Raw genomic sequence first — 24,441 nt, 5'->3', positions numbered from 1 at the left:
ATCCTCCTCACAACTTGCTTTTCTTCCTATCTTTGTATCATCAGCAAATTTGACCACAATACACTCAATCTCTTCATCCAAATCATTAGTATAAATACTTGAGTATCTGTACTGATCCCTGTGGCATTCCACCAGTTACAATTTGCCAACATGAAAACTATCCATTTATCCCAACTTTCTGCTTCCTGTTACGTAGTCAGTTCTCTATCCATGCTAATATGCTAACCCCAACGTGAGTTCTTATCTTGTGTAATAACCTTTAATGCAGCACTTTATTGAATGCCTTTTGAAAATCCAAATACACTACATCTACTGGTTCCCCTTTATCCACTCTGCTGGTTACATCCTCAAAGAACTCTAATAGATTTGTCGAACACAATATCCCCTTCTGAGAATCTGAGGGGAGAAAGAACCATCAACAATATCAGCTAACATGAGAACCAGGGAGGGAAGTTGGGTGGTCAGCAGTTCGGTGGGAATAGGGGCAAGTGAGTAGGAGTTGGGTCTCATAGATAAATGAGCTTGGAAAAGAAAGCAGGGGAGATAGGAGCAAAATTAGAGAAAGATGAGAGCTCAGAGTTAGGATAGTGGGCAGGAAGTTTGGTTCTGTGGGCAAGAGGAGGGGGGAGGGGGAAGAAGCAAAGCCAGCTCATTGAATGGTCTCAATCCCAGTGACAAAGACGACCAAGAGCACTCAGCACTTGTTGTTGAGTGTTGAGGGTGGAGAAGACAAATCAAGATTTGCCTTTTCTAGAATCATTTTAAAAATGATTTTGCACAGCTTTTATCATTGTTTTTTCAGTAGTTCCAATTAATAGCCTTTTTACTGAACCACAAGGAGCAGACAAACTGAAACTGATGCAGTAAAATAAACATCTGTGTTGCATTAGTTTAATTTTAACAACAGATGGCAGAAAAATATATTTACAGCACATATTTGGGGAAACATTTAATGGATGCTGTACAAAAGAATATACATGCAAAAACAGAGTTCAAACTTAAAAAGGAGACTAACAGGCTATAATACATTAAAAAATAATAATGTGAGGTTGATGTGACAATACATCCAGTTTTGAGTTCCCATTTTCCTTCTCTCACAGATTTATTCCTTGAGACCCTACAGTACAAGCTTATGCTTGATATAAACATACTGCATAGCTAAAAAAAATACTGGGTTTGGTTCATTGTTTGTGCATGTTCCATAATGACGAGTTTGTGATGCAATTCCTAGTAGTCAAATACTTTTTCAAAAGGTCAATGTGATAAAGAAATCAAACGACCGTGTAGTTTGCAGTACGAAGTACGTGCTTTTCTTTAATATTTATTACAGATACAACAGAAGTCTTCATAAATAGAGTTGCATAAAATGTTAAAGCCACAACATTGCACATGATATGAATTAAAACATAAAATACAATGAGTGCATTTACAGTACATATTCCTCCTTAACTGCTCTGCATTCAGATTGGCAGGTGCAACTCCAAAATCCCCCTCCAGAAATAAATGAGCATTTGCCTTTTCACTTGGGGGTGTTTGGGAAAAGGGTTCCAGAATGGCATACCAGCATTAAAAATACAGACTGAAGGCAGATAACGGTCTTTATACAAGTAAGGCTTATATATAATCAGAGCAACACAATTTATTTCTATTATACGCAAAAGGTCCATGGTTCAACTTGCAGCAGTAAAAATCTGAGCCATATCTGGCAAAATGCAAGGGATTATAATTTAAATACATTGGTGAGGCAATTGGAAAGCTTCATGACCAGTAAAAATCAGACGTTTCACTGGAGATTATATTCAGTGGCTGTCTTGATTAAAATCAGTCAAGGAGGAAAGAATTTAAAAAATCTTTGTTCTTTGTTGGCTAATTTTTAATCACATAATTAAATGTTTCAAAGTCCAGTGAGTTTAATTAAATACAGTAACAACAATGATTCTTTTCTAAATTTTCCTAGGCAATGTGTGAAAAATGGTTTCCTGTGATCAGAAACAAAATACTGTCAAAGTAATGAGAATCCAGCTGGTTGTGCAGAGCTTGTGCAGTCCTCCCCACCAGCTTTGCATTGCATGGATGGCACTGAATCCAAGTACTGTTTGTGCAAGGTTCCTTGGCATGCAATTCCACACAATGACACATGTATAAAGCAGCTGATTTGCTGTCAGTTTTATTTCAAGTCAACAGCTGACTGGCTGAAGACACAGTCTCCAACCTTATTGGCAGGTGAAAGAGAATGAGCAAAAAAATCTCCACTTTAGGGTCACACTCTTGATAAAAGTCTACTTTGTAAGAAGTTCTTTATGCTACCAACTGGCCGAACATCATTCTGGTGTTTGCGCCGTTCAATAAATGAAGTCAGTCTAGACGTGTTTAGAGTTTCGGTGTCTCTGTTGACACCTGGCTGCAGCCAAGGATCCTGAAGGCACATTGCAGCCGAGGGACGTTTGTTTGGATCTCCCTGCAGTAAGAAACAAACAAAGTCTTTGGCAGCTTGACTGACCCCTCTGAAGTAGTCGTCAGGGAAGCTGAAGTCCAATCGACAAATGTTCAAACAGGTTTCCTCTACACTCTCATCCAAAAAAGGAGACACCCCACTAAGAAGGACGTAGGCAAGTACCCCAACACTCCATGTATCTGATGTAAGACAGGCAGGATTTCCTAAAATAATTTCTGGAGCTGCAAACTCAGGGTTTCCTAGCAACTGATGGGTGTAATATGTTGTGGTTAGCTGCATGGTATCCCCAAAATCAGCAAGCTTGATGAGTGGTTTGGCTTTGCTGTGGTCCACCAGCACATTTTCTGGCTTTAAATGATGGAAACATATAACAGATTAGTAACTGTTAACTCACAAACATAACAGTTTGCTATAATAAACCAACAATAACTCACTAAAGAAATCATTTAATAAGCATTAATATTATAAGCCGTGATATCATTAGTACTAACCAAATACAGTTTTAATTTTTAACTATATAAACAGTACTGACAGAAGGGAAAACGCAATATGCTGGATTCCCAACATGGCTGCTCCATGAAATGGCAGGATTCAAAATGGAATAAATACTGGGCCAGATTTTGCCGTGATCAGTGAATATTCATTAGAGTTGCACCTGACCATAGCCTTTCTATGGGTGCTTTGCACAGCAAATTATTATCAGCAGAGCATAAAAATGGTCCAGCAACCTTTATAGGGCATCTGGGGCTTGTGGTAACAGGGCAAGCAACTGTGTATCTCCTTAACCAATCTGTTGTGAAACCATGCTTTATATCAAAAAATGATTTTAGAATTACTGGCTGGAAACCCCCAATTGATTTTTAAAAACAATACTAAAGCCACATTCCAGTGACTTGGGATACAGTCAAAGATGGCTACACATTTGCATCACTGTACCGTATAAATTCCAAAACAAGTGAAATGGAGACAACCTGTCTGCAAAGCTGCACCAGGAACAACTGCCTTGAAAGAGATGAATGGGAGCCTTCCCTTATCCCATTGTTTTTTTTAACATGCATTTATGGGATGTGGGCATCGCTGACTAAGCCAACATTTCTTGTCCATCCCTAATTGCCCTTGAAAAGGTGATGAGCTGCTTTCTTGAACCACTGCAGTCCACATGGTGTAGGTATACCCACAGTGCTGTTGGTGAGGGAGTTCCAGGAGTTTGACATGGCGATAGTGAAGGAATGCCGATATATTTCTAAGTCAGGATGGTGAGTGGCTTGGAGGGGAACTTCCAGGTGGTGGTTCCAGGCATCTGCTGCCCTTGTCCTTCTAGATGGTTGCAGTCTTGGGTTTGGAAGAAATCATTGTCTAAAGAGCCTTGGTGAGTTTCTGCAGTGCATCTTGTAGATGGTACATGCTGCTGCCACTGTTCTAAGGTGGTGGAGGGAGTGAATGTTTGTGGAAGGGGTGCAGTCAAGCTGGCTGCTTTGTCCTGGATGGTGTCAAGCTTCTTGAGTGTTGCTGGAGCTGCACTCATCCATGCAAGTGGAGAGTATTCCTTCACACACCTGACTTGTGCCTTATAGATGGTGGACCGCTTTGGAGTGTCAGGAGGTGAATTACTCACCGCAGGATTCCTAGCAAGTGACCTGCTCTTATAATCACAGTATTTAAATGGCTATCCCAGTTCAATTTTTAGTGAATCGTAACCCCTAAGATGTTGATAGAGGGGGATTCAGTGATGGTAATGCCTTTGAATGTCAAGGGGTGATGGTTAGATTCTCTCTTGTTGGAGATGGTGCGAATGTTACTTGCCACTTGTCAGCCCAAGCCTGGATATTGTCCAGGTCTTGCTGCATTTGGACATAGACTGCTTCAGTATCTGAGGAGTCGCGAATGTTGTTAAACATTGTGCAATCATCAGCGCACATCCCCACATCTGACCTTATGATGGAAGGAATGTCATTGATGAAGCAGCTGAAGATGGTTGGGCCTAGGACAAAGCAAAGTATTCAGGCAATCACCTGGGAACTCAACTGGGTGGAGACAAACCATTAGACACAAACCATAACCACTTGGACAATGGGACCCTGGCTGAAGGAGGAATTCCCAGCCATGATCTAATCAAGGTAACTGGAATACACTAGCCATGACCATAGTTGGGTCACTGGACAATTGGAGAGAAGGTCATGTGACAAGTCAACTCTTTGCGTGTTTAAGTACTTGCTTTCTGTGCAGTACAGGTCAAGCAACTGAGGCATTGAAGGAACATGAACCTGAGTGGGTCCCTCTCTCTCCAACTAAGTTTTGAATCCTGTCTGTTAATTTTGACCATCCAGGTGCGGCAGAGAGATTTTAAAAAGAATTCAACCTGGCGTTGCTGTCTCCAGAAGAACAGATAAATCGTCCAACTACAGCTTTAAACTGCCTCAACGCAGGACCACCGACTGAAAGCAGCAGGACCATTGAGTTCAGCCTGAAGTGAGCTGAGTCACTAATCTTCAAGAGCCGTATAACCCATTAATTTTACTGGACTCTAAATTACTTATTCTCGCCTCCCTACTCTAATTTATTTGTGTGTGCATGTGAACTTTGAGTCTGTTTGAAAATCAGAGTGTTTTTGTTTTTTAATTAGATCGGGTTAAGTACAATAAAAGCTACCCTCTTTTCTTATTAAAAGACTCAAGAAAACTTGCTTGATTGTGATTTTATGGCGAAAGCACGTAAACAGTTAAACACTCACGGAATTGTAAGAATATCTTAAAAAACCTGTTGTGGTCAAAGGAGGAGAGGGAGAAGAGGGAAGCCATTCAACCTCTCCTCTCCAGATTGTAACAATTCACAATGAAGAACTGTTAAGTGCAGTGTCAGAACCAAGAAGTGTAAATCTGAACAGTGAATTCAATATCAAATTATATGCAGAAAGCAAAATAGAGGGAAAGAATACTGGATTAAAGGCGAGAGAAGTAAAGGTGGCAGACAGAAAAGGTACAAAATAAATGTTCACTTAAATTCTCCAACAATAATCAAAAGCTTAAGGAATTAAACTCCACACTGCTAAAAGTTAATTTTCAGTCAGTCAGGGAGTTGCTATTTTCTTGCAGCTTATATAACAGCAGTGCAACTTGGACATCAATTTCCTGAATTTAACTTTTAATTGTGTTATGTATGTGCACCTGCTGGAAGTTCCTGTTCAATTTGCACATAAGTAACCATGAGCGCCATTGGTATCACCATTGCAAAATACTGCCTGAAGTAGGAAGTCCAAATATCACATTTTCAATTATTTTAAACGTGGTGTTATTTTAGTAAATTTTACAATTGGATTACAAAGTATACATCAGAAATTTATATTTTTGAAAATCATTTATTATTTTCCTGCATTTTTCACTGGACTCACTGTGCCATGCAGTATCTCTGCATGAGATGGGGCAAAAGTCACTGGCATTGCCTCTCCAAATCAGCTGCCAGCAACTACTCTAGAGCGATTGTGAGAGATCCTTCTTCTAGTTTTCCCTTTTTTCTTGTCAGGAGCACCTGGCCTCTACTTAATATTTACCCATAAATTTATGGCTGAGGTCAGCAACTGAGAATGTTAATCTATATCCTACCATTCTACAACAAAGCATATTAGAGCTCCATTGTGCACTACACAAATTTCACACGTTAAAGAAATCCAAAGTGAAAGAATTAATTATTCCTTATTATTCATAACATATGTCAGTAATGACAGAAAGTAGTGTGGTGTGTCAGTAAAAACACATCACTCTTTCAGAAGTACGAATTTTGCAAAGTTGTTAGAGTGAACTGGTCTCACCAACCTTTATATCTAGGTGAGCTATTCTGCAGTGGTGTAAATACTGCACAGCTTCCAGAGTCTCTCTGAGATATGATGTCACCTTCTCTTCAGTCAAATTCCCCCACTCTATTATGTAGTTGAGAAGGCGACCTTGGTCTGCTCTGAAAAATAAAAATACTAATTAATTTAACAAACACTATTTTGTGAGCATGGTGATAAAATTATGTTTTTTTAACATTTTTTATTTCTTTCTCCCCCTAGTATGCATTGAACCTGATTTATTACACCTCAACATGTCTCTCCAGTTTCTAAACTCCTTGAAATAAGACATTTTAAAAAAATGATAAAATAGCAAACTAGCATTTCTACAATGCCTTTCAGGGCAACAAGATGTCTACATCAGAGCCAGTGAAGTACTTTTGAAGTGTAGTCATTGTTGTAATATAGAGAAATATGGACAACAATTTCTGCTTGGCAAGGTCCTCGGACAGCAGCAAGATGTGATCAGATAACCTTAAGTACATTTAGCTGCAGTATGCATAAATTACCATATTAACTCAATTATAACATGCAAATTTATAATGAAAAACTAATTCTAGATTTGGTCCGTTCTGTATACCTCACTTTATGACTTTTTATTGAACATCACATTTTTGTATGTGATTTCCAAATATTTTTTCCTTTTCAATTAAACAAAGGCAGTGCAAACTTTAGCCAACTATCAGAAATATTATTAAAAACCAATATGCATAAATAAGCTGAGAAAATTCAACAGAAAAATACACAGCAAATTCTTGAAGTTTTAGTAACACACTCCACCATTTGGCATCCGCATCAACAGCTTGAAGGAAGATCAGCAATGGTTCAGTAGATGATATACAGGTTTCAGGGGCATAATTGTAAGAGACTGGATAAACTTGGGTTATATCTCCTAGATGAGATGGCGCAATCACTTTCACGATGCATGAAACCAGTTCGCGATTGTCAACTCACAGGCTGCATTTCCCGCCATTGGATGCCGGGAACCTCATTGTAATACATATGCATATCATTATTAGGCCAGCTCACTGGAATTGTCCCCCACCGCCCCCCGGGCTGGATCATCTGTCCACATTTGTGGGAAAGCACATCGACATGTTTCACAGCAGCACATAAAAGATGTGCACTTGGCGGGCTGCACTTTGAGGGGAATTCGGAGGTGGGTGCACAGCAATGATGTGCAGCGCTCACCAGGGTCGACCGTTGGATTTCAAGCTTGAAGTGCGTTGGTGGGGGGGGGGGGGGGGGGGGGGGGGGGGCGGAGTTAAGGGCAGCCCTGCCATTGACTATAGCACACAAGTATTCGGGGTGGGGGGCTGGGGTGGGCGATGGAAGCGGCCACGCATTAGGGAAACCTGTATAAAGTGACCATTCCTCTGCAGCTGAGACAGTTCTGGCGCAGCCACATTGATATGATTGGAGTCGGGCTTCTAGCTTATCTGCCCACTCAAGCAATGCAGAGGCATCAAAGTGCCACCAAGTGCTCCAAAGCTTTTCACCTTCCACCCCGGCACAGACTGCAAAGTCATGAGCGTTTTAGTGGATGGCACAACAGCTGGGTGACTGCATACGTTGTACAATCTCCTTGCCAAAGCTGGCCATGGAGCAATCATTGGTGAAGGCGCTCACAGTCCCTTGCAATGTCAGCATCATGGTTTGGGCCAGTCTCCCCCATGGTTCAAGCTAACAGTGCAGCCTTGCAGTGCGGGTTAGGAGAATGCCTGCACCTGAGCTGAGAGCACAGCATGCAGTCCAGTGGGCAAAGCTGCCGCCAATTGGTTGGGTGGAGTTTCGGGCAGCCATGCAGTGCACTAATCTCTGTGGCCATCCAAGTGAAGCATTAAGGGGCCTTCGCACTTAACCAGGACAGATTCTTAGTACACCAATGCTAACCACATGTCTCTCTATTTCATCCTTCAGGAGGAGTACATCAGGATCATGGAGCCTGGTGAACTAGCTGTATGCCTGATGGCCTACAGAGAGCGAAGATGATGGAGGAGAGAGTGCAAGTGAGGCTCCTGGCTGCGCAGAGGCAGGAGCAGCAACCTCAGGAGAAAGGGGTGGCTGGGGCTCCTGCACACGCTGCCCAAGAGCCACAGCGAGCTGTCACTGTGCCTAGCAACACCCAGGGGGACGTGGAGGGCATTCACTGCCACTGGCTGTGAAAGTGACCGCAGAGCTCAATTTTTATGCCATTGGTTTCTTTCAGGGCTCCACAAGTGATCTCTGTAGGGGCTCACAAGCCTCCATCCACAAATTCACCCATGAGGTCATGGATGCCATCTTCATGAGGGCACACAACTTTGTGCATTTCACCAGGGCCAGGAGAACCAGGATGCAAGGGGGACTGGATTTGCCCAAATCTCAGGTTTCCCACAGGTGCAGGATGTGATCTACTGCACTCACGTGGCTCTCAGATCTCCGTCGTAACACACGGTCAACTACATCAACCGCAAGGGATTCCATTTGCTGAATGTGCAGCTGTTGTGCGACCACCAGAAACACATCCTGCAGGTGTGCTTATGGTTTCCAGGGAGTGTCCATGACGCCTACACCCTCAGTTGCTCACAGATCCCTGACGTCTTCCAGGGTCCACAGAAGCTGCAAAGATGGCTCCTTGGGGATAAGGGCTACCCGCAGAGCTGTGGCTGATGACACCCATGCAGCAGCCTCAGACTGCGGCAGAGCGATGCTATAACCAGGTTATATGCTACAGCTTGCAACTTGGTGGAGCAGACCATCAGGATGTTGACGATGAGGTTCCGGTGCCTGGACCAGTCTGGTGGAGCTCTGCAATACAGTCTGCAGCGGGTGTCACGCATTGTCGTCATCTGCTGCGCTGTTTACAACCTGATGCTGCAACGGGGAGAGGAGCTGGCCGAGGAGGAGATGGAGAGGCTGGATGTCTCTTCCGATGAAGTGGATGCTAATGGGGATGAGGGTGAGGGGGTCCTCGAAGACGATAATGACGGGGATGAGGCTATCATAGGCTAGATGAGCAGGCATGCTTGGGAGGTCCTCATAGCTGCTAGATTTGTGGAGGATGATGACGACATGCAGTGAGGAGACACCATACATTGCATCTGTGAATGTTTAGACTCCAGTCTGACTTACGGCAATACAAATGTCCTCTGTGAGAACACTCCTGTCATGGAGATGTGGTGGAGGCCCTAATAGTCGCTCGACTGCAGGAGGATGATGACATGCAGTGATAACACTCCATAGGTCTTCACATAGCCTCTGAGAATGTTTGACTGCTGTCTGGCCGAGGGCAGCTCGCTTGTGCTCTGCGATCAGGGTCAAGTCACAGAGACACAGCCAGAAACTTTGGAAGCATCTGATCCTTTGTCCGCCTTCAGCATCTGAGCCCTTCAGGTGCACAGCATCACTGGTCACAGGTGAAGAGATGGAGGCCAGTCCCCCTTAAAGGTGCTGAGAGCACACAGAGAGATTTAGAGAACTCTGTTGCGCCTTCCCACTACATTCTGGCAGCAATGCCAAGCACCATCAAGGTGCAGGCATCAGTAATGTGTCCAGGGAGTGTGAGGCCGGATCATCATTTTCGTCTGAAGGCTGAACAGAGCAGAGGGAAGAGGCCCTGGACTGAGACACCTGCCTTTATCTTGTGCAGAAAGGTTTCACATCTGAGTGACAGGAACACTGCTCATCAGAACAAGGAGCCATAGGCAGGGAGACATTCTTGGGAGTTCATTGACAATAATGAACATTATGTACAAGTGATTAACACCCATGCCCAGGCTGTGCAACTACATCTTCTTAACCTTCCTAACCCTGCCACTACGCCTTGGTGCTCTCCAGACATCCAAAGCTAAGGTAGAGGCAGCCTGCTGACTACAACGCCCTATCTGTGATGACCTTGGTTGGCGTCCTCTCAAGGGCTGCGACTTGGAGGGCCCCGGCCTGCTTTTGGGTTCCTGCTGTGTGGCAATGGCACCCTTCTCGGCCTGTGGAGCTGGAGCTGTTGAGGGGGTTTTGACGGGCTGGACACTCCCAGAGTCACCTGGGCAGATGACCCCGTGGTGTGCACCTGCTGATCCTCCTCCTTATGGGTGCCTGAGGGCCCCAGGCTGACTCCTTGAGGAGAAGGGGTAGCTGGAGTGAGATCAAGCTGCCTGGCAGCTCTCTTGCATACAAACTACTGGAGGCCAACCACGGTATCAGTGATGGAGCTGAGCCCACAAAGCAGTGCAGGACCAATGTCCTGGACCAAAGTCTCCATGGCAGCCGCCATCATACCAGTGTTGACCTCGATGTGTTGCAATGCCGGTGCTATCACTTCAGAGTGAAGGCAGACGGACTCCTCCATCGTGCCATGCAATCTGAGGAGTGCAGTGGACATACTTTCCTGATGTTCCCGAGCTTGCCTTTGCAGGTCCAGCAACTGTGACATGACCAAGTCCAGAGGCTCATCATCTGACTCGGACTCAGCAAATTTCTGGCCTCCAGCAATCCTCCGAATGCCGGGACCTGGGAAGTCCCTGCTGCTGCCTGTTTTGGATCAGTGTGATTTGCACACCAGATTGTGATCCTAAGGCTACTCTAAAGCTAGGTCCCACTAAAAATGTGTGTCTCTGCGCTTGTGGAGGGTGTGGGTGAGCGCTGTGACGGGACTTCAGGGAGGGTGCCTCCAAATTCCTCTTCAGAGGTTTCTTCAGGGCTTAATTGGAGGCCCTGGGTCATGGACTCCGTCGGCTGTTTCCCAGATGTGCCTGTGGAAGCAAGGAGAGATAATTAGTGCATGGCAGCGGCCTGTGAAACAGGACACATCAGTCACAGCATGGTTGTCTGATGGATGTTGCACTGCTGGATCCTCACTTGGTAGAGCACTGCAGACCTCACTGTCAGCACAGGACTGGTCCAGATTGTCACCAGCCAGCTGGATGGCTCAGTTTTCAAAGTCCATGAGGTCCTTGATTCAGGCATTCTTCTACTGGTGACCTCTTCCTGTTATTGTGTGCCAGCTTGTACTGCATGAATGGAGATGGAGAAAGTGTAAGCAAGACACCTGCCAGGCCAGATGATAAGTATGCCTGGCATGTGTGGGTGGTGAGTGGTCCCATGGGCAGGATGAGGACAATGACGATGAGCGTGAGAGAGTGAATGGTGAGGTTCCTTGAGTCGGCAGCGAGTGAGAGCTCTGTGGATGTGTGATGGGTTTGTGAGTGTGAGAGTTGAAAGTGATGAGAAGAGTGACTTACCCTGATGGAACGGAGATCATCATTCATCCTCCTGTGACACTGGGTGGCTGTCCTCTTTTGAAGGGCATTGGCGCTGACCACTGCTGCCACCGCTTCCAAGCCTGGTTGGTCAGGTCGCTGCCCATCCTATGGCCAGGGCGGGGCTAGAGGGCATCCTGGCAGGCTCCACAGTACCCAAAAGGCATTCCAGTGACACCTCGTTGAACCTGGGGATGGCAGTCAATTTGCCTTTCGTGGACACCTTCCCTGAAGCAGTCGTGGGATAGAAGCATGGAGGAATGTGTGTGGGGCTGGATTTTAAATATTGCAGCCGGCGTGATGATGCGGCGAGGTGATGGCGGGTGGGCGAATGAGAGCCCACCCACCATGGAAACGGCATGTTTCCTGGGAATGCATAAATAATGTGGCGGGTTTGGGGCAGTACGGTGTGAAAACTCGATCTGGGATGATTCTGCCCATAATCTTAAAATTTTAACAAATCCGCAGTTAAAAGTGAATCCAGGAAAAAATTCTTCACACAAGGCGATGTGAGAATGTGGAATGTTTTCTTCAGAATCAATTCAGATATTTAAAAGGGAGATGGATACTTACTTAGGAAATAAGGTAATTAAAGTAACTGCAGAAAGAGTAGGAAAGTTGGAATTAGAAGATGAAGTGCCTTGAACAGTTAAATGTAAGAGTTGCTGCTGACATAAAAATATAATAATCTTTTCCCCACTGTACATACAACACCAGCGTTAGAAATTAGTAATAACTGATACACACTGCAGCTTTCTTTTTCCTGCAAACTGGATAAGGTTTTGCTTCTCTTTTCCGTGGAATGATTATTCTTAGATGATGACAAATGTACATCGTTTGAAAAAGGGCCGATGGTCAGACAATGCCTCAGCAACTGGTAGGTACTTAGAACAAAGAACCATATTACAAAACTGTGCTGGGCTTTTCATTCAACCTTGTTTAATTAGGATCCTCCTGGAACATAAGTTAATTAGTATGTGGAAGGAGAATAGAAGTTACTTTAGTAAACAATATCATGGTTCAAAAACCTGATAAGGAATTAGACTATACAGAATACAGTTCAATCACAGGCCCTATGAACAGCTTTGGACAGAAATATATGGTGAAAACACAGAAACAAATTAATGAGACTTCTGCAAGTTAGCTTTAAAGGCCGAAGGTGGAATGCTTCTTGGGAGGATGAAACTGGCCATGGGGAACAGCCTAGAGTTAGGGTTAGGGTAAGGAAATGATAATGTGAAGCTTAAGCCTGATTGATCAAGAGCATGCAGAGGATACATGTGAAGGCTTAAAAAGCTAATGGTAGGTTAATGTCATTAAAGATGGGCTTTTTAACTCAAGGTTTAACAAAGAACTCAATATTTTATAGGGTATTTCATAATATTTACAGGGTGAAAGGGCCTTGTCAATAATCCATCCAGGTCTACCCCGAAAAAGGGTATAAAGTAAGAGACTTTGGGGGACCTCAGTGTCATTAGGCAGTGGAGAAAAGCGCTCAAGGAAGATTCCGGTCCAATGCCCTTGCGTGGTTGGAGAAGTCAAGATGACTTGGGGCACGTAAAGGAGGAAAAAGAATGAACGAATTCTCCGCATATGCCAACTGTCCTGCCCGATCTAGACTCACTACCTGTCAAGATTGTATGCTTTTGCTGTTATAAATAGTGTGTTACATTCCATCTTAAAACTCTGATTAAGCGCAACATCCCACCATATTGGTTGCAGTTGACTATGATTGATTAGATGGTTAGATGATTAGAAACAACTATTTTTGAAAGATTAAAATCATGACACCAGAGAGAGAGGTTGTGGGTGTAATATCATCACAAAGAGTCCAGATGATGGTCATAAACTGCTCAAACCAAGTCTATAGAGTTTATGTCATGTGAATTGCATTACTGGATTACAGTAGTCTTGCAGTTAGTTCCTTGATATTTATTACACTGCATGGAATTGGTAACATATGTTCATGATACTCATATGCTCATGCAAATGAGTGCAGCTGAGGAAACTGAGTGCAAACCTGAAAGTTTGGTGAGTGGGGAGTTCAATGAAGGGGGGAGGTGGTGTTCATCTCTTGTTGCTTTTTCTATCTTTCTCACCCTGTAGGAATTGGTTCTTACTCTACTACAGTGAAATGAACTAGCTGTTTGGTGAGTATCTGGTAAGAGGTTAAGGTCTATTCTATTCCTAAGGTTTAAATTAGTATACAAATTGTGGCAAAATTAATAAAACATATAAAAAGCAACATAAATAAGTTAATAATATAATTAAATAATTAACATTAAGGATGGCAGGACTGGCTATGTGTCAAGGCTGTAGCATGTGGAAGTTTCTGGATCACATTGTGATTCAGGACAAACAAGCTTGCAGTGTTTGTGGCTTGAGGACTTTGGCTCAGACTTATTGAGTTGGAGGCTGAGCTGCAGACACTGCGATGCATCGGGGAAGGGGGAAATTATATGGATACTTTGTACAAGGAGGCAGTCACAACACTTAGGATAAGGTCTTCTGATTTGGTCAGTGGTCAGGGACAGGAGGGTATGACTGTGCGTGAGGCACGTAAGGGGACCCAGAGTGCAGGAGTGCAAGAGTGTGAGCCTCTACGATTGTCCAATAGATCTGAGGTTTTCTCAGCTTGTTTGGATGAGAGTAGGGTCTGCAGGGTGGTTGAAGAAACTGATCATAATGCCATGGTACAGGAAGCCATTCAAGTTGGGGGAGCAAAAAGGAATGTAGTGGTAACAGAGAACAGTATGGCGAGGAGGATTGACACTGTTCCCTGCAGTAAAGAGAGAGTCCAGATGGCTGTATTGTCTCCCTGGTGTCAGGGTTTGGGACATCTGCTCAGGGCTGGAGAGGAACTTGTAGTGGGAGAGGGAGGATGCAGCTGTCATAGTCCATGTAAGTATCAACGACATAGGCAGAACTAGAAAAGTGATTCTACATAAAGAGTATCAGGAGCTAGGCACCAAATTAAGAAGCAGAACCTCATAACCTCAAAGGTTATAATATCTGGACTATTACCTGAGCTGTGTGCCAGCTGGCATAGGATACATAAAATTAGAGAGATGAATATGTGGCTCAAAGGCTGGCGGGGGAGAAGTGGATTCCGGTTTGTGGGACACTGACACCAGTGTTCTTGCGAACCATATAACTAGGCAAGTAAAGAGGGCTTTAAACTAAATAGTGGGGCCAAGGGATCAAATGTGGGCAGATGTGGTATATCAAAGAGTAGAGACAGGGTAAGAGAGGAAAATATTAATATGTGAAATGAGGGTCAGAGAATGGCAGGAGGGACGGAGAGAAAAAAAAACCTAAGAATGCACAATAATCAAGACTAGATGTTACAAAGATAACAAAAAGACAAAACTAAAGACTCTGTATCTGAATGTGTGTAGCATTCATAACAAAGTAAACAAATTGATAGCGCACATTGAAGTAAATAGGTATGATCTGATACTATGGAGTAGTGGCTATAGGATGACAAGTATTGGGTCCTGAATTTTGTGGGGGTATATGACATTCAAGAATAGGAAGCTAGGTAAGGGCGGAGGGGTAGCACTGTTAATCAAGGATGGCATTTGTGCAATAGCTGGAGATGGCCTTGGTTCAGGAGGTCAGATGTAGAACTGGTTTGGGTGGAGATGAGGAATAGTACCAGAAAAAAGCCACTAGTGGGAGTGGTCAACAGGCTCCCTAACAATAACCACAATGTAGGACAAAGTATACAAGAAGAAATAGTGGGTGCTTGTGATAAAGGGACAGCAATAATCATGGGTGACTTTAATCTGCATATCAACTGGAAACATGAGATTGGCAGTAGTAGTATGCTTTCAAGATATTTTCTTAAGCAGCATGATCTGGAGCCAATGAGAGATCAGGTTATATTAGACTTAGCATTGTGCAATGTGACCGGGTTAATTATTGACCTCAGGTACCCCTATGTAGTAGCGGCGGCCACAATATGATTGAATTTTACATCCAGTTTGAAAGGGAGAAGAGTGGATCTAAGACTAGCATTTTAAACTTAAATAAGGGCAACTACATGGGCATGAAAATTGAGGTAACTGATGTGAACTGGGATACTAGGCTAGGGGATAGATTATTGGAGAAGCAGTGGCTGACATTTAAGGGGATATTTCAGAATACTCAGAATAAGTATATTCCTACTATAAAGAAAAATTCTAAAAGAAGGATCCATCATCTGTGGTTAACTAAAGAAGTTAGGGAAAGCATCAAACTTAAGGATAAAACATTTAACTGCGCAAAGATAAGTGGCAGGTCAGATGATTGGTCAGAATATAAAGAACGGCAGAGAATGACTAAAAGGTTAATCAGGAGAAAGAAATTAGAGTATGAGAGGAAGCTAGCTAGAAATGTAAAAACAGATAGCAAGAGTTTCGACAGGTATTTAAAAAGGAAAAGAGTAAATAAAGTGAGTGTTGCTCCTCTAGAGAGTGACACAGTGGGGAGTTAATAGTAGATAATAAGGAAATGGCGGATGAAATGAACAAATATTTTGCTTCTGTCTTCACTATAGAGGATACAAAATCATTCCAGTAATAGCTGTAAATCAGGATGTGGAAGGGAGAGGGGAACTTGCTGAAATTACAATCACTGGGGAAAAGGTACTGAGTAAACTGATGGAGCTGCAGGCTGATAAGTCTCTTGGTCCAAATGGACTTCATCCTAGGGTCTTAAAAGAGGTGGTAATGAGAAACTATATGCATTGGTATTAATTTTCCAAAATTCCCTAAATTCTGGAATTCATTTCTGCTGGTAGGATGTAACAAGTGGACCCTGCAGGAGTCTGTGCTGGGGCCTCAACTTTTTACAATTTACATCAATAACTTAGATGAGGGGAGTGAAGGCATGGTAGCTAAATCTGCAGACAACACAAAGAAATGTAGGAAAGTATGTTGTGAAGAAGACATAAGGAGTTTGCAGGTGGATATAGATAGGTTGAGTGAATGGGCAAAATTCTGGCAGATGGAGTATAATGTGGGAAAATGTGAAGTTGTTCACTTTGGCAGGAAGAATAAAAAGGCAGAGTATTACTTATATGGAGAATGACTGCAGAACTCCAAGGTATAGAGGGATCTAGGTGTTCTAATGTATGAGTCACAAACAGTTAGCATGCAGGCACAGCATATAATCAAGAAGGCTAATGGAATGCTATTCTTTATTATAAGAGGAATTGAACATAAAAGTAAGGATGTTATGCTTCAGTTATACAACAGACCACATCTCGAATACTGTGTGCAGTTTTGGTCTCCTTATTTACGGAAGGATGTAAATGTGTTGGAAGCGGTTCAGAGGAGGGTTACTAGGTCGATACCTGGAATGAGTGGGTTTTCTTATGAGGGTAGGTTGGACAGGCTGGACTTGTTTCCAGTGGAGTTTAGAAAAGTGAGGTGTGACTTGATTGAAGTATGTAAGATTCTGAATGGTCTCGGCAAGGTGGACGTGGAAAGGATGTTTTCTCTTGTGGGTAAGTCCAGAAGAAGGGGACACTGTTATAAAATTAGTGGCCGTTCTTATAAGACAGAGATGAGCAGAACTTTTTTATCAGCAGATTGGGCATCCTTGGAACTCTCTGCCTCAGATGGCAGTTGAAGTGCAGTCATTGAATATTTTTAAGGCAGCGGTAGAAAGATTCTTGTTAGGCAAGGGAATCAAAGGTTAACGGGGATAGATGGGAATGTGGAACTTGAAACACAAACAGATCAGCCATGATCTTATTGAATAGCAGAGCAGGCTTGAATTCTGCTTCAGAATTGTTAGAGGCAATTGGTAGACACATATCATGGGACACTTTACTGCATTAAATGTACCATCGACCCTTCTGCTCCTATTTCATATGTGCATACTTGAAACATACTTTGAAAGCTAATGCAATTTGGTGCTTTTTTAAATTTAAAAACTATATATGTGTACAAAATATTTATAATTTTCTCCTTAATGGAATCATTAAAAGCAATTGTGTTTTCTTTCCCACAGATGTGTTTTAGTAACCAGACACTAAATCTGTATTAAACAAAAGTTGCTGTCAATACTCAGCAGTTCTGACAGTTCATGATGAAATGTCGCAGACCTGAAACATTAACTCTGTCTCTCTCTCCACTGATGCTGCTTGACTGAGTATTTCTAGCATTTTCTCTTTTTATTTCATATTTCCAGTGCCTGCAATATTTTGCATTGGCAAAAAGTATGTATTGCTTTGCATGTAGACACAGGTTTTTACTTTACTAAATGACTATTTGGGATAAAATGTAAAACTATTAATAATTAGACCTGTTATTTGGCAGATACTAGTTGCTTCCATCCAAAATACACATACTTCCTTGTGATGCAGCTACCATCTGTTATATTCACATGCTAAAGCACAAGATGCCGCTTGTGTATTAGCAACTTTTCAATAGAATAAAGGGGAAGCGTATTTTTCTGAATTACTGCACAATGCAAAATATCATAAACCTAAACCCTAATTGCTGTCTCTCAGCTGTTTTTTCGGTAACCTCATTTCTCCTTCAGAATTGTTAGAGGCAATTGGTAGACACATGTCATGGGACGCTTTACTGCATTAAATGTACCATCGAAATGCAAATTGTTGTTGTTGTTAAAAGAGGTTTCTTCATATCACATTAGGGGTACAATACTATATAATTTCCTCCAGGCTCCTACTAACCAGTAAGTTTAAATGCATATTTTTAGAAGTGCATATGATGTTTGTTATGTTTTGGGACTGTCTTTAATTTAGAATAAAATGATGGGGGTTATGTGAACTGTTCTCAAGTCTGCCTAACAGCAGGCCTGGGAGACATGGCTGCTAATGATTAAAGGGGGGCTCGGTTTGTTTTGCTGGGAAGAAGGTGAAAGTGTGGCACAATGGCAGCAGTATCTGTGCTTACAATGGTTAGATTAGTAGTCTCCAAAGTCCTAGGAAGGTGTTGAAATTATTGGGTCATAAACTATCCATTTACTTCCAAGATAAGAGAGAGTTGGGTGTCAAAGATAGCTAGAAGACTATTAAATTGGCAATAATTTGCTTTTGTATCAGTGAAGCTTTCACAGCAACGTGGGAGCAGCTTATGCAGCTCTATCCTGGACCTCTACTGAGGAACAAGAACAGCATCAGCAACACTACTGGCAGCAGGAGCAACATGAGCAGGAATAACAGCAGCCACCTGCTCCTCCAGAGGACAGAGGGAATGAACACAGAGCTCCAGCTTGCAGGATACATTTGCCCTAACACAGGGTATACAGGCAGAAGTTCAGCACCAGAGCCTCAGGAGGCTGACTTTCATAGCAAGTCAATGCTGACATTTGCAGCCTCCTGGAACATGGCCTCCTGCATGCACTGCCAGAGGCTCTCAAGGACATCACAGCCCTGAATTTCTATGCCTCTAGCTCTTTATTGGGATATGCTTTTGACATCTGCAGAACCTCACAATCTGCTGCACACAAATGTACTCCAAGGTGACTGATGTCATGTTTGCCAGGGTTGCCAATTATATCTACATGGCTATTGATGAGATGAGTCAGATTGAGCAGGCACATGGATCCGCTGCTCTGGATTTCCACAAGTGCAGGGAACCATAGACTGTATACATATGGCATTCAAGGCATCCTCAGATCAACCAGCAGTACTTATCAATCAAAAGGGATTCCGCTCTATTAGTGTTCAGCAGATGTGTAACTACCATGCATGTTTGTGTAAGATACCCAGGAAGTTACCATGAAGCCTTCATTCTGCAGCAGTCAAGTCTGCCACAGATATTTGCACCTCCAAGCAGAGTTAGGGAATGGTTTCTTGGAGACAAGGGTTACCACCCTCTAAGGACATGGCTGATAACAGCTATGAGAAGCCACATGAACATAAGAATGGTGATTCAGCAAGTAATCGTGATGCTGAGATGTGATTCAGGTGCCTGGACAGTTCTGGGCGGGTGCCCTTTTGAATGCTCCGCCAAGGGTGCCCAGAGAGTAGCGGTTGGCAGTGTCTTGCACACACAGCAGAGAGGACCGGAGCTGCAGGATAAGAAAGGTGATGACCTCTCTACATCTTCAGAGGAGGAAGAGGAGAAAGAGCCCACTGTGACCAAGGTACCAACAGCTGCAAATGTAGTGGCTAAGGGTATATGGGACAGACTCACTCAGGCACCTTTCAGTGAATCTGAAGCAGGGCAGCCATCTGGCACACTAATTCTAAATTCACTGTGCCCACCCCCAGCACAAAACAGTCCCACAGTCAACAATCCATCCCTCTTGTTAATACCCACTGCTTGTTTTCTACTTTCGTCATACCATTTTCCTCAACACTGAAGGCCACTAGGCAGGTAACAGTTAACAATAGGGATGACTAGACAATGGTGCTTTGAAATAAAGTTTACAGTGCATAAACATTAACACCCTTCCCTTGTGAAAGTACAGTGAGTTTGGGCTGTATCTTTGTCCCCCAATGAAGGTAGGAATCAGTTCAGGAAACCTCAAATTGTGATTTTTTTGGTTGCAAAAGCAAATTTCCTCTACCTTCCCAAATTTGTGCTATTTCCGTTTGGCCTTTTCACAGGTCAGGAAGGCCTAGGGTACAAAATACACTCGCATCTCCTCTGTAGTTGGGATCGGGATTGTGAAGACCACAGGAAATTTGAATTTCCTTCCTCATTTTATTTTTGTGTGCTGGTACAAGTTTTGGAAGCTCAAAAAATGCAACTCCTTGGAGACTTCACCACCAATAGGGGAAGCCTGCTGAAGAGTCAGGAACATTCTGAAAGGTAAGTGTTCCCATTGATTGATAGGCAATCTGCTTTGAAATAGAAAAGACACCATCTGTTCTTTCCAGTTTTTTTGGGAGGGGTCTGGAACTGAAAGCTTATGTTGATAGCTGTGATCATTATGAATGTTTGGCTGAGTTCCAAAAGTTGCTGGTGTACTCAGCTCTCTTGACACAGCTGCTCAGGAGATTGACTGACAGTCTTAAGGGGTTGATGTGGTTTCTGAATACATGGCTGTTTGTTTACACAAGTTAATGGACACTTAAGAGATTAAAATGTTTTTTCTACGTGACTATGGTATCAATGACAGAGGTTTGAATGAGAGTTTTACTAGATTGTTACAGGTTTAATTTTGTTCACCTGCACCCATTGCTATTGCACGGCTGCTGAGGACTATACATAGTAGATACTGGGCGAGTGGTTATGGAGGAGATATGGCGGGGCATAGAAGATATAAGGGGGCATGGGGAGTATGAGAAGGCATGAGGGTGGGGCTAGGTGAGGTAGGAATGAGATTGAGAGTTAGCTGCTGTCCCCAAGAACCGAGGTGGGCTTTTAAACTACTTTTCTTTTGCGTCCACACTCCTCTTGCACTGCATTGCAGCTCGCAAACTGCACATGGAACCCGCCCTTGCTTGAAAAACAAAAATCTGAGGCAGAGTCAGTCATGAGTCTGGTGTGCTTTTCGGAAGTTGCTGAAGATATTTCATGAGCCCGAGAGGAAAATCCGAGCCTCTTCCTTTTTTTTCCTATTACTCCCATGTGGTACTCTCCTGTGGTTTCAGCAGAGCTGGGGGCAGGAATCTGCACTAAGCTGAACAGAGCTTGGAAGTCTTGCACCCTCTGCCAGGATTCTTCACTGCTCTAGCTATTTCAAACATCTGCTCCTATTGACTTGTGATATGTGGCTCACCATGTAACAAAAGAGTTACCTCGTCAACGCTCCTTTGACAGTACCTTCCAAATCCACAAAATTTACAGCCTAGCAGAACAGGGCAGCAGATGCATGGGAACACCACCATCAGCAAATTCTCCTTCATGTCACACACCATCCTGACCTGAAACCATAATCGCTGTTCCTTCACTGTTGATGGGTCAAAATATTGGAACCCTCCCCCTAAAAGCACTGTGGGTGCATCTATACCATTTGAACTGCAGTGGTTCAAGAAGGCAGCTCCTCAAGGGCAATTAAGGATGGGCAATAAATGCTGGCCTTACCAGCAATGCTCACATCCCAAAAGCGATTAAAAAAATCATGCCTTGGAAGCCCTGCTGAGGTATGAGTGTCTGAACTGGTGGAGGGCAAGCATGAGTTGTGTGACGGTGCTTATGCAATGTGCACGATCTCCTCTGAGGAGACTTCCTCTTCCTCCAGCACCCGAGAGATGCTTGAAGGACCTGTGGGAGATGAAGGACTTGAATTGACAAGGTGAAAGGGTTCAAAGTCATCAATGTCGATCTTCATATTTCAGCAGCTACTGACATCAAGTCAACATGAGTTGCCATGTAGCAATGCGATATCTAATTCCATCACCAGGTATCTGGGAGAACCCCATCTCTCCAAAGCCAATGGCCATGCATTCCAAGACTCCGTTTATTTGCAGTGCTTTGTTCTCTGTGACAGTCAGGGTGACTATCACTGATTCTCTGTTTCCTCTTGGTTTTCTGTGCTCTCTTCTGCAAGTGGAGAAAGGAGAGTGTTGAGTGAAAGAAATGGAACAGGTTGAGAAGACAGAATGAGAGCATTTGTGGAGAGTGACTGTAAGGAAGGGTATGAGAGGACAATAAGATGAGGGTGAGTATTAGTAATGGCTGTTCAGATGAGGATGTGAGCAAGTGCCACAAGAGTGAGGGATGGGATGGATCTGCAAGGTGTGTTGGTCTGAGGAGTGCTCTGCAGGAGAAGGCTGGTGAAGTTGGAATGAGGGGGTTTGACACTTGAAAGTGACATGCTGTTCACCTTTCCAGCTTTGATAAGATCATTGAACCTCTTTAACACTGTATCCAGTAACAAGGGAACAGCTTCTGCTGTTCAGCTCTTCAGCCACCTCCAGCTACACCTGCCTGGCTTCAGAGGCAGGCTTCTTCCTCCTATCACCCCCATAATAATATTACTGCCCGCAGCGTGATCTCTAGGGATGCCTCAGAGAAGCAGGGGTGAACAGACTTCCCTCTTTGAGGCTCCCATCAATCCAGTTGTTGTCTCTCAGTTGCCAATTGTAGAATACTTCCATTCTTTCCCTCATCTGGATTCCTTTAAATACTGAGACTTCACCAGTCAGGTGCGGGTCTTGATCATGGCTTCCTTTTCCAACTGGAGTGGAACCCAAAGCAGGATGTTAATCCCTACTGCAAATGGTCCAAAGATTAACATTTAGTCAATGTACCTCTCACTACAATGGAGAACGACAAAGTATATAAAAGTGAATCATTTTGACAAACAAAACATATGAGTAAATACCATCGAAGGACATTTAGGAAGATTTTAATAACCTGGTTTTCCTGAGCATCTAAGCTTCTGCCTTGTTTCCTTTTCCTGTTGTACTTGAAATTTGTGGCAACACTGCCATAAACATATATGGCCTAGAGATCTGACCGTTCAGTGCCTGTTTTCCGGTGCTAAACAAACCCACTTTTTTGATGAACACAAAAGTAGCACTAGAAGGAACCTTGACTTAAAAAAAATAAACAGATGGTGATGATATCATACCAACAGCAAACTAGATTAATAGGTTTCTGAAAAAACCTGGCTGATATACTAAACTGTGAATACATCCGGAATGATGTATTTTTGGAAGGCTTAAAAGAGTTTGAAAAATTTCCAATGCAGCAGGATTTTGTTGGGTTTATTACACTTGTGTGGATTTTCTTGCAGCAATACCACACTGCAACAAAAGTCCTGAAAGTATAGAGTTCAAAATCCTATACCAGTGGGCTTCAGTAACCTTTACTATTAGGATGCTAGGTATAGCCTTTCATAGAAACATATTGCTTATTTTCAGAAAAAGTTAAGGGGAGCAGAATTCCTCTAGTTTAAAAATCGCAATGCAACACTGTTAATGGTGTAGAGAAGACAGTTTGCCATGATAAACTAAGCCTGCAGTTTTGAAGTGAAATGGAGAATTGAGGACACAACAAGGTTATCATAACCATCACTTACAATTCTAGTATGACTATGTAGTTGGATGAAGTTTCAAAGGTATCCAGAAGGCTAATGAGCTGGGGATGCTGGAGATTCTGCATAATTCCAAGTTCATGTGTAACCTGGTCCCGTTTCATCATTTTTTTGTTGATGAACTTTGCAGCCACCTCTCGTTTAGTTCCTTTTTGGTCACATCTTTTAACCACAGAGAACCTTCCTCTGAAACAGAAACAAATTATTGTCAACTTAATAGTCTTCCATATCTCACTGGATACTATCCAAATATACACATAGAAAACCATTGTGTTCAAAATATTTTATTTTTAAAAAAAAAACACCTGGACTTTAAATAGTTGTGGATATATTATAATTCACATAGAGTTGTGGGTTCAAATTTCAAACCAGCACTTTAACATATTATCTGAGATGACATTTCAGTGCACTCTTGAGAGAGTCTTGCATTGTTAGAGGTGGTCACTTTTGAATGATATGTTAAACCCAGGCGCTCTGTCTGTCTGTTCAGGTATACATTAAAGATTCCATTCGGGAGTTCTTGTAGTACCCTAGCCAACATTTATCTCCTTGCTGTTGTGGGACTTCGATGTTCACAAATTGGCTGCTATGTTTTCCTTCATAACAGTTACTTAACATTCAAAGTAACATGTGAAGCACAATGAGAATTTTCTCAGATAAACAACTATATAAATAAAAGTCTTTGCTTCCGTATAGAAAGAAAATTTGAATACAGTGGGACTATCAAGAAAACTAACAGGCAATTTGAAATCCTGCTGTTGAAGTGGGCTCTAATGAAGAAAGAATCTCAGTTATTGCATCTAGTATCTTCCAACAATACCACAAAAATAGCATAACTAAATTATGCGTTGTACATTCGGTCACACATACAACTGAATTATTAAACCCTTAACAGCAGAACTGGAAATAAGATTTTTTTTTATTTGCTCATTGAGTGGGGGCATCACTGTCAAGGCCAGCGCTTATTGCCG

General features: G+C 42.9%; 1 protein-coding gene across 3 annotated transcripts in view; it reads right to left on the bottom strand.

The window, feature by feature from the left end:
• Positions 1-875: 875 nt before the first annotated feature.
• Positions 876-24,441, bottom strand: part of LOC144678972 (triple functional domain protein) — a 663,567-nt gene continuing 640,001 nt past the window's right edge. For all 3 annotated transcript variants that reach the window (XM_078539119.1, XM_078539117.1, XM_078539118.1), the window contains 3 exons: positions 23,456-23,656; positions 6,265-6,403; positions 876-2,803 (listed from right to left, as the gene is read on the bottom strand). In XM_078539119.1, the coding sequence (XP_078395245.1) occupies positions 2,261-2,803; positions 6,265-6,403; positions 23,456-23,656 (883 nt within the window). In that variant the 3' untranslated portion in view covers positions 876-2,260. The remainder of the gene's footprint in view (positions 2,804-6,264; positions 6,404-23,455; positions 23,657-24,441) is intronic.

This window comes from Cetorhinus maximus, chromosome 3 (genome assembly GCF_964194155.1).
Source record: "Cetorhinus maximus chromosome 3, sCetMax3.hap1.1, whole genome shotgun sequence".
NCBI lineage: Eukaryota > Metazoa > Chordata > Chondrichthyes > Lamniformes > Cetorhinidae > Cetorhinus > Cetorhinus maximus.
Note: the sequence above shows the minus strand (reverse complement) of the source record. Positions and strands in the feature narration are given on the sequence as shown.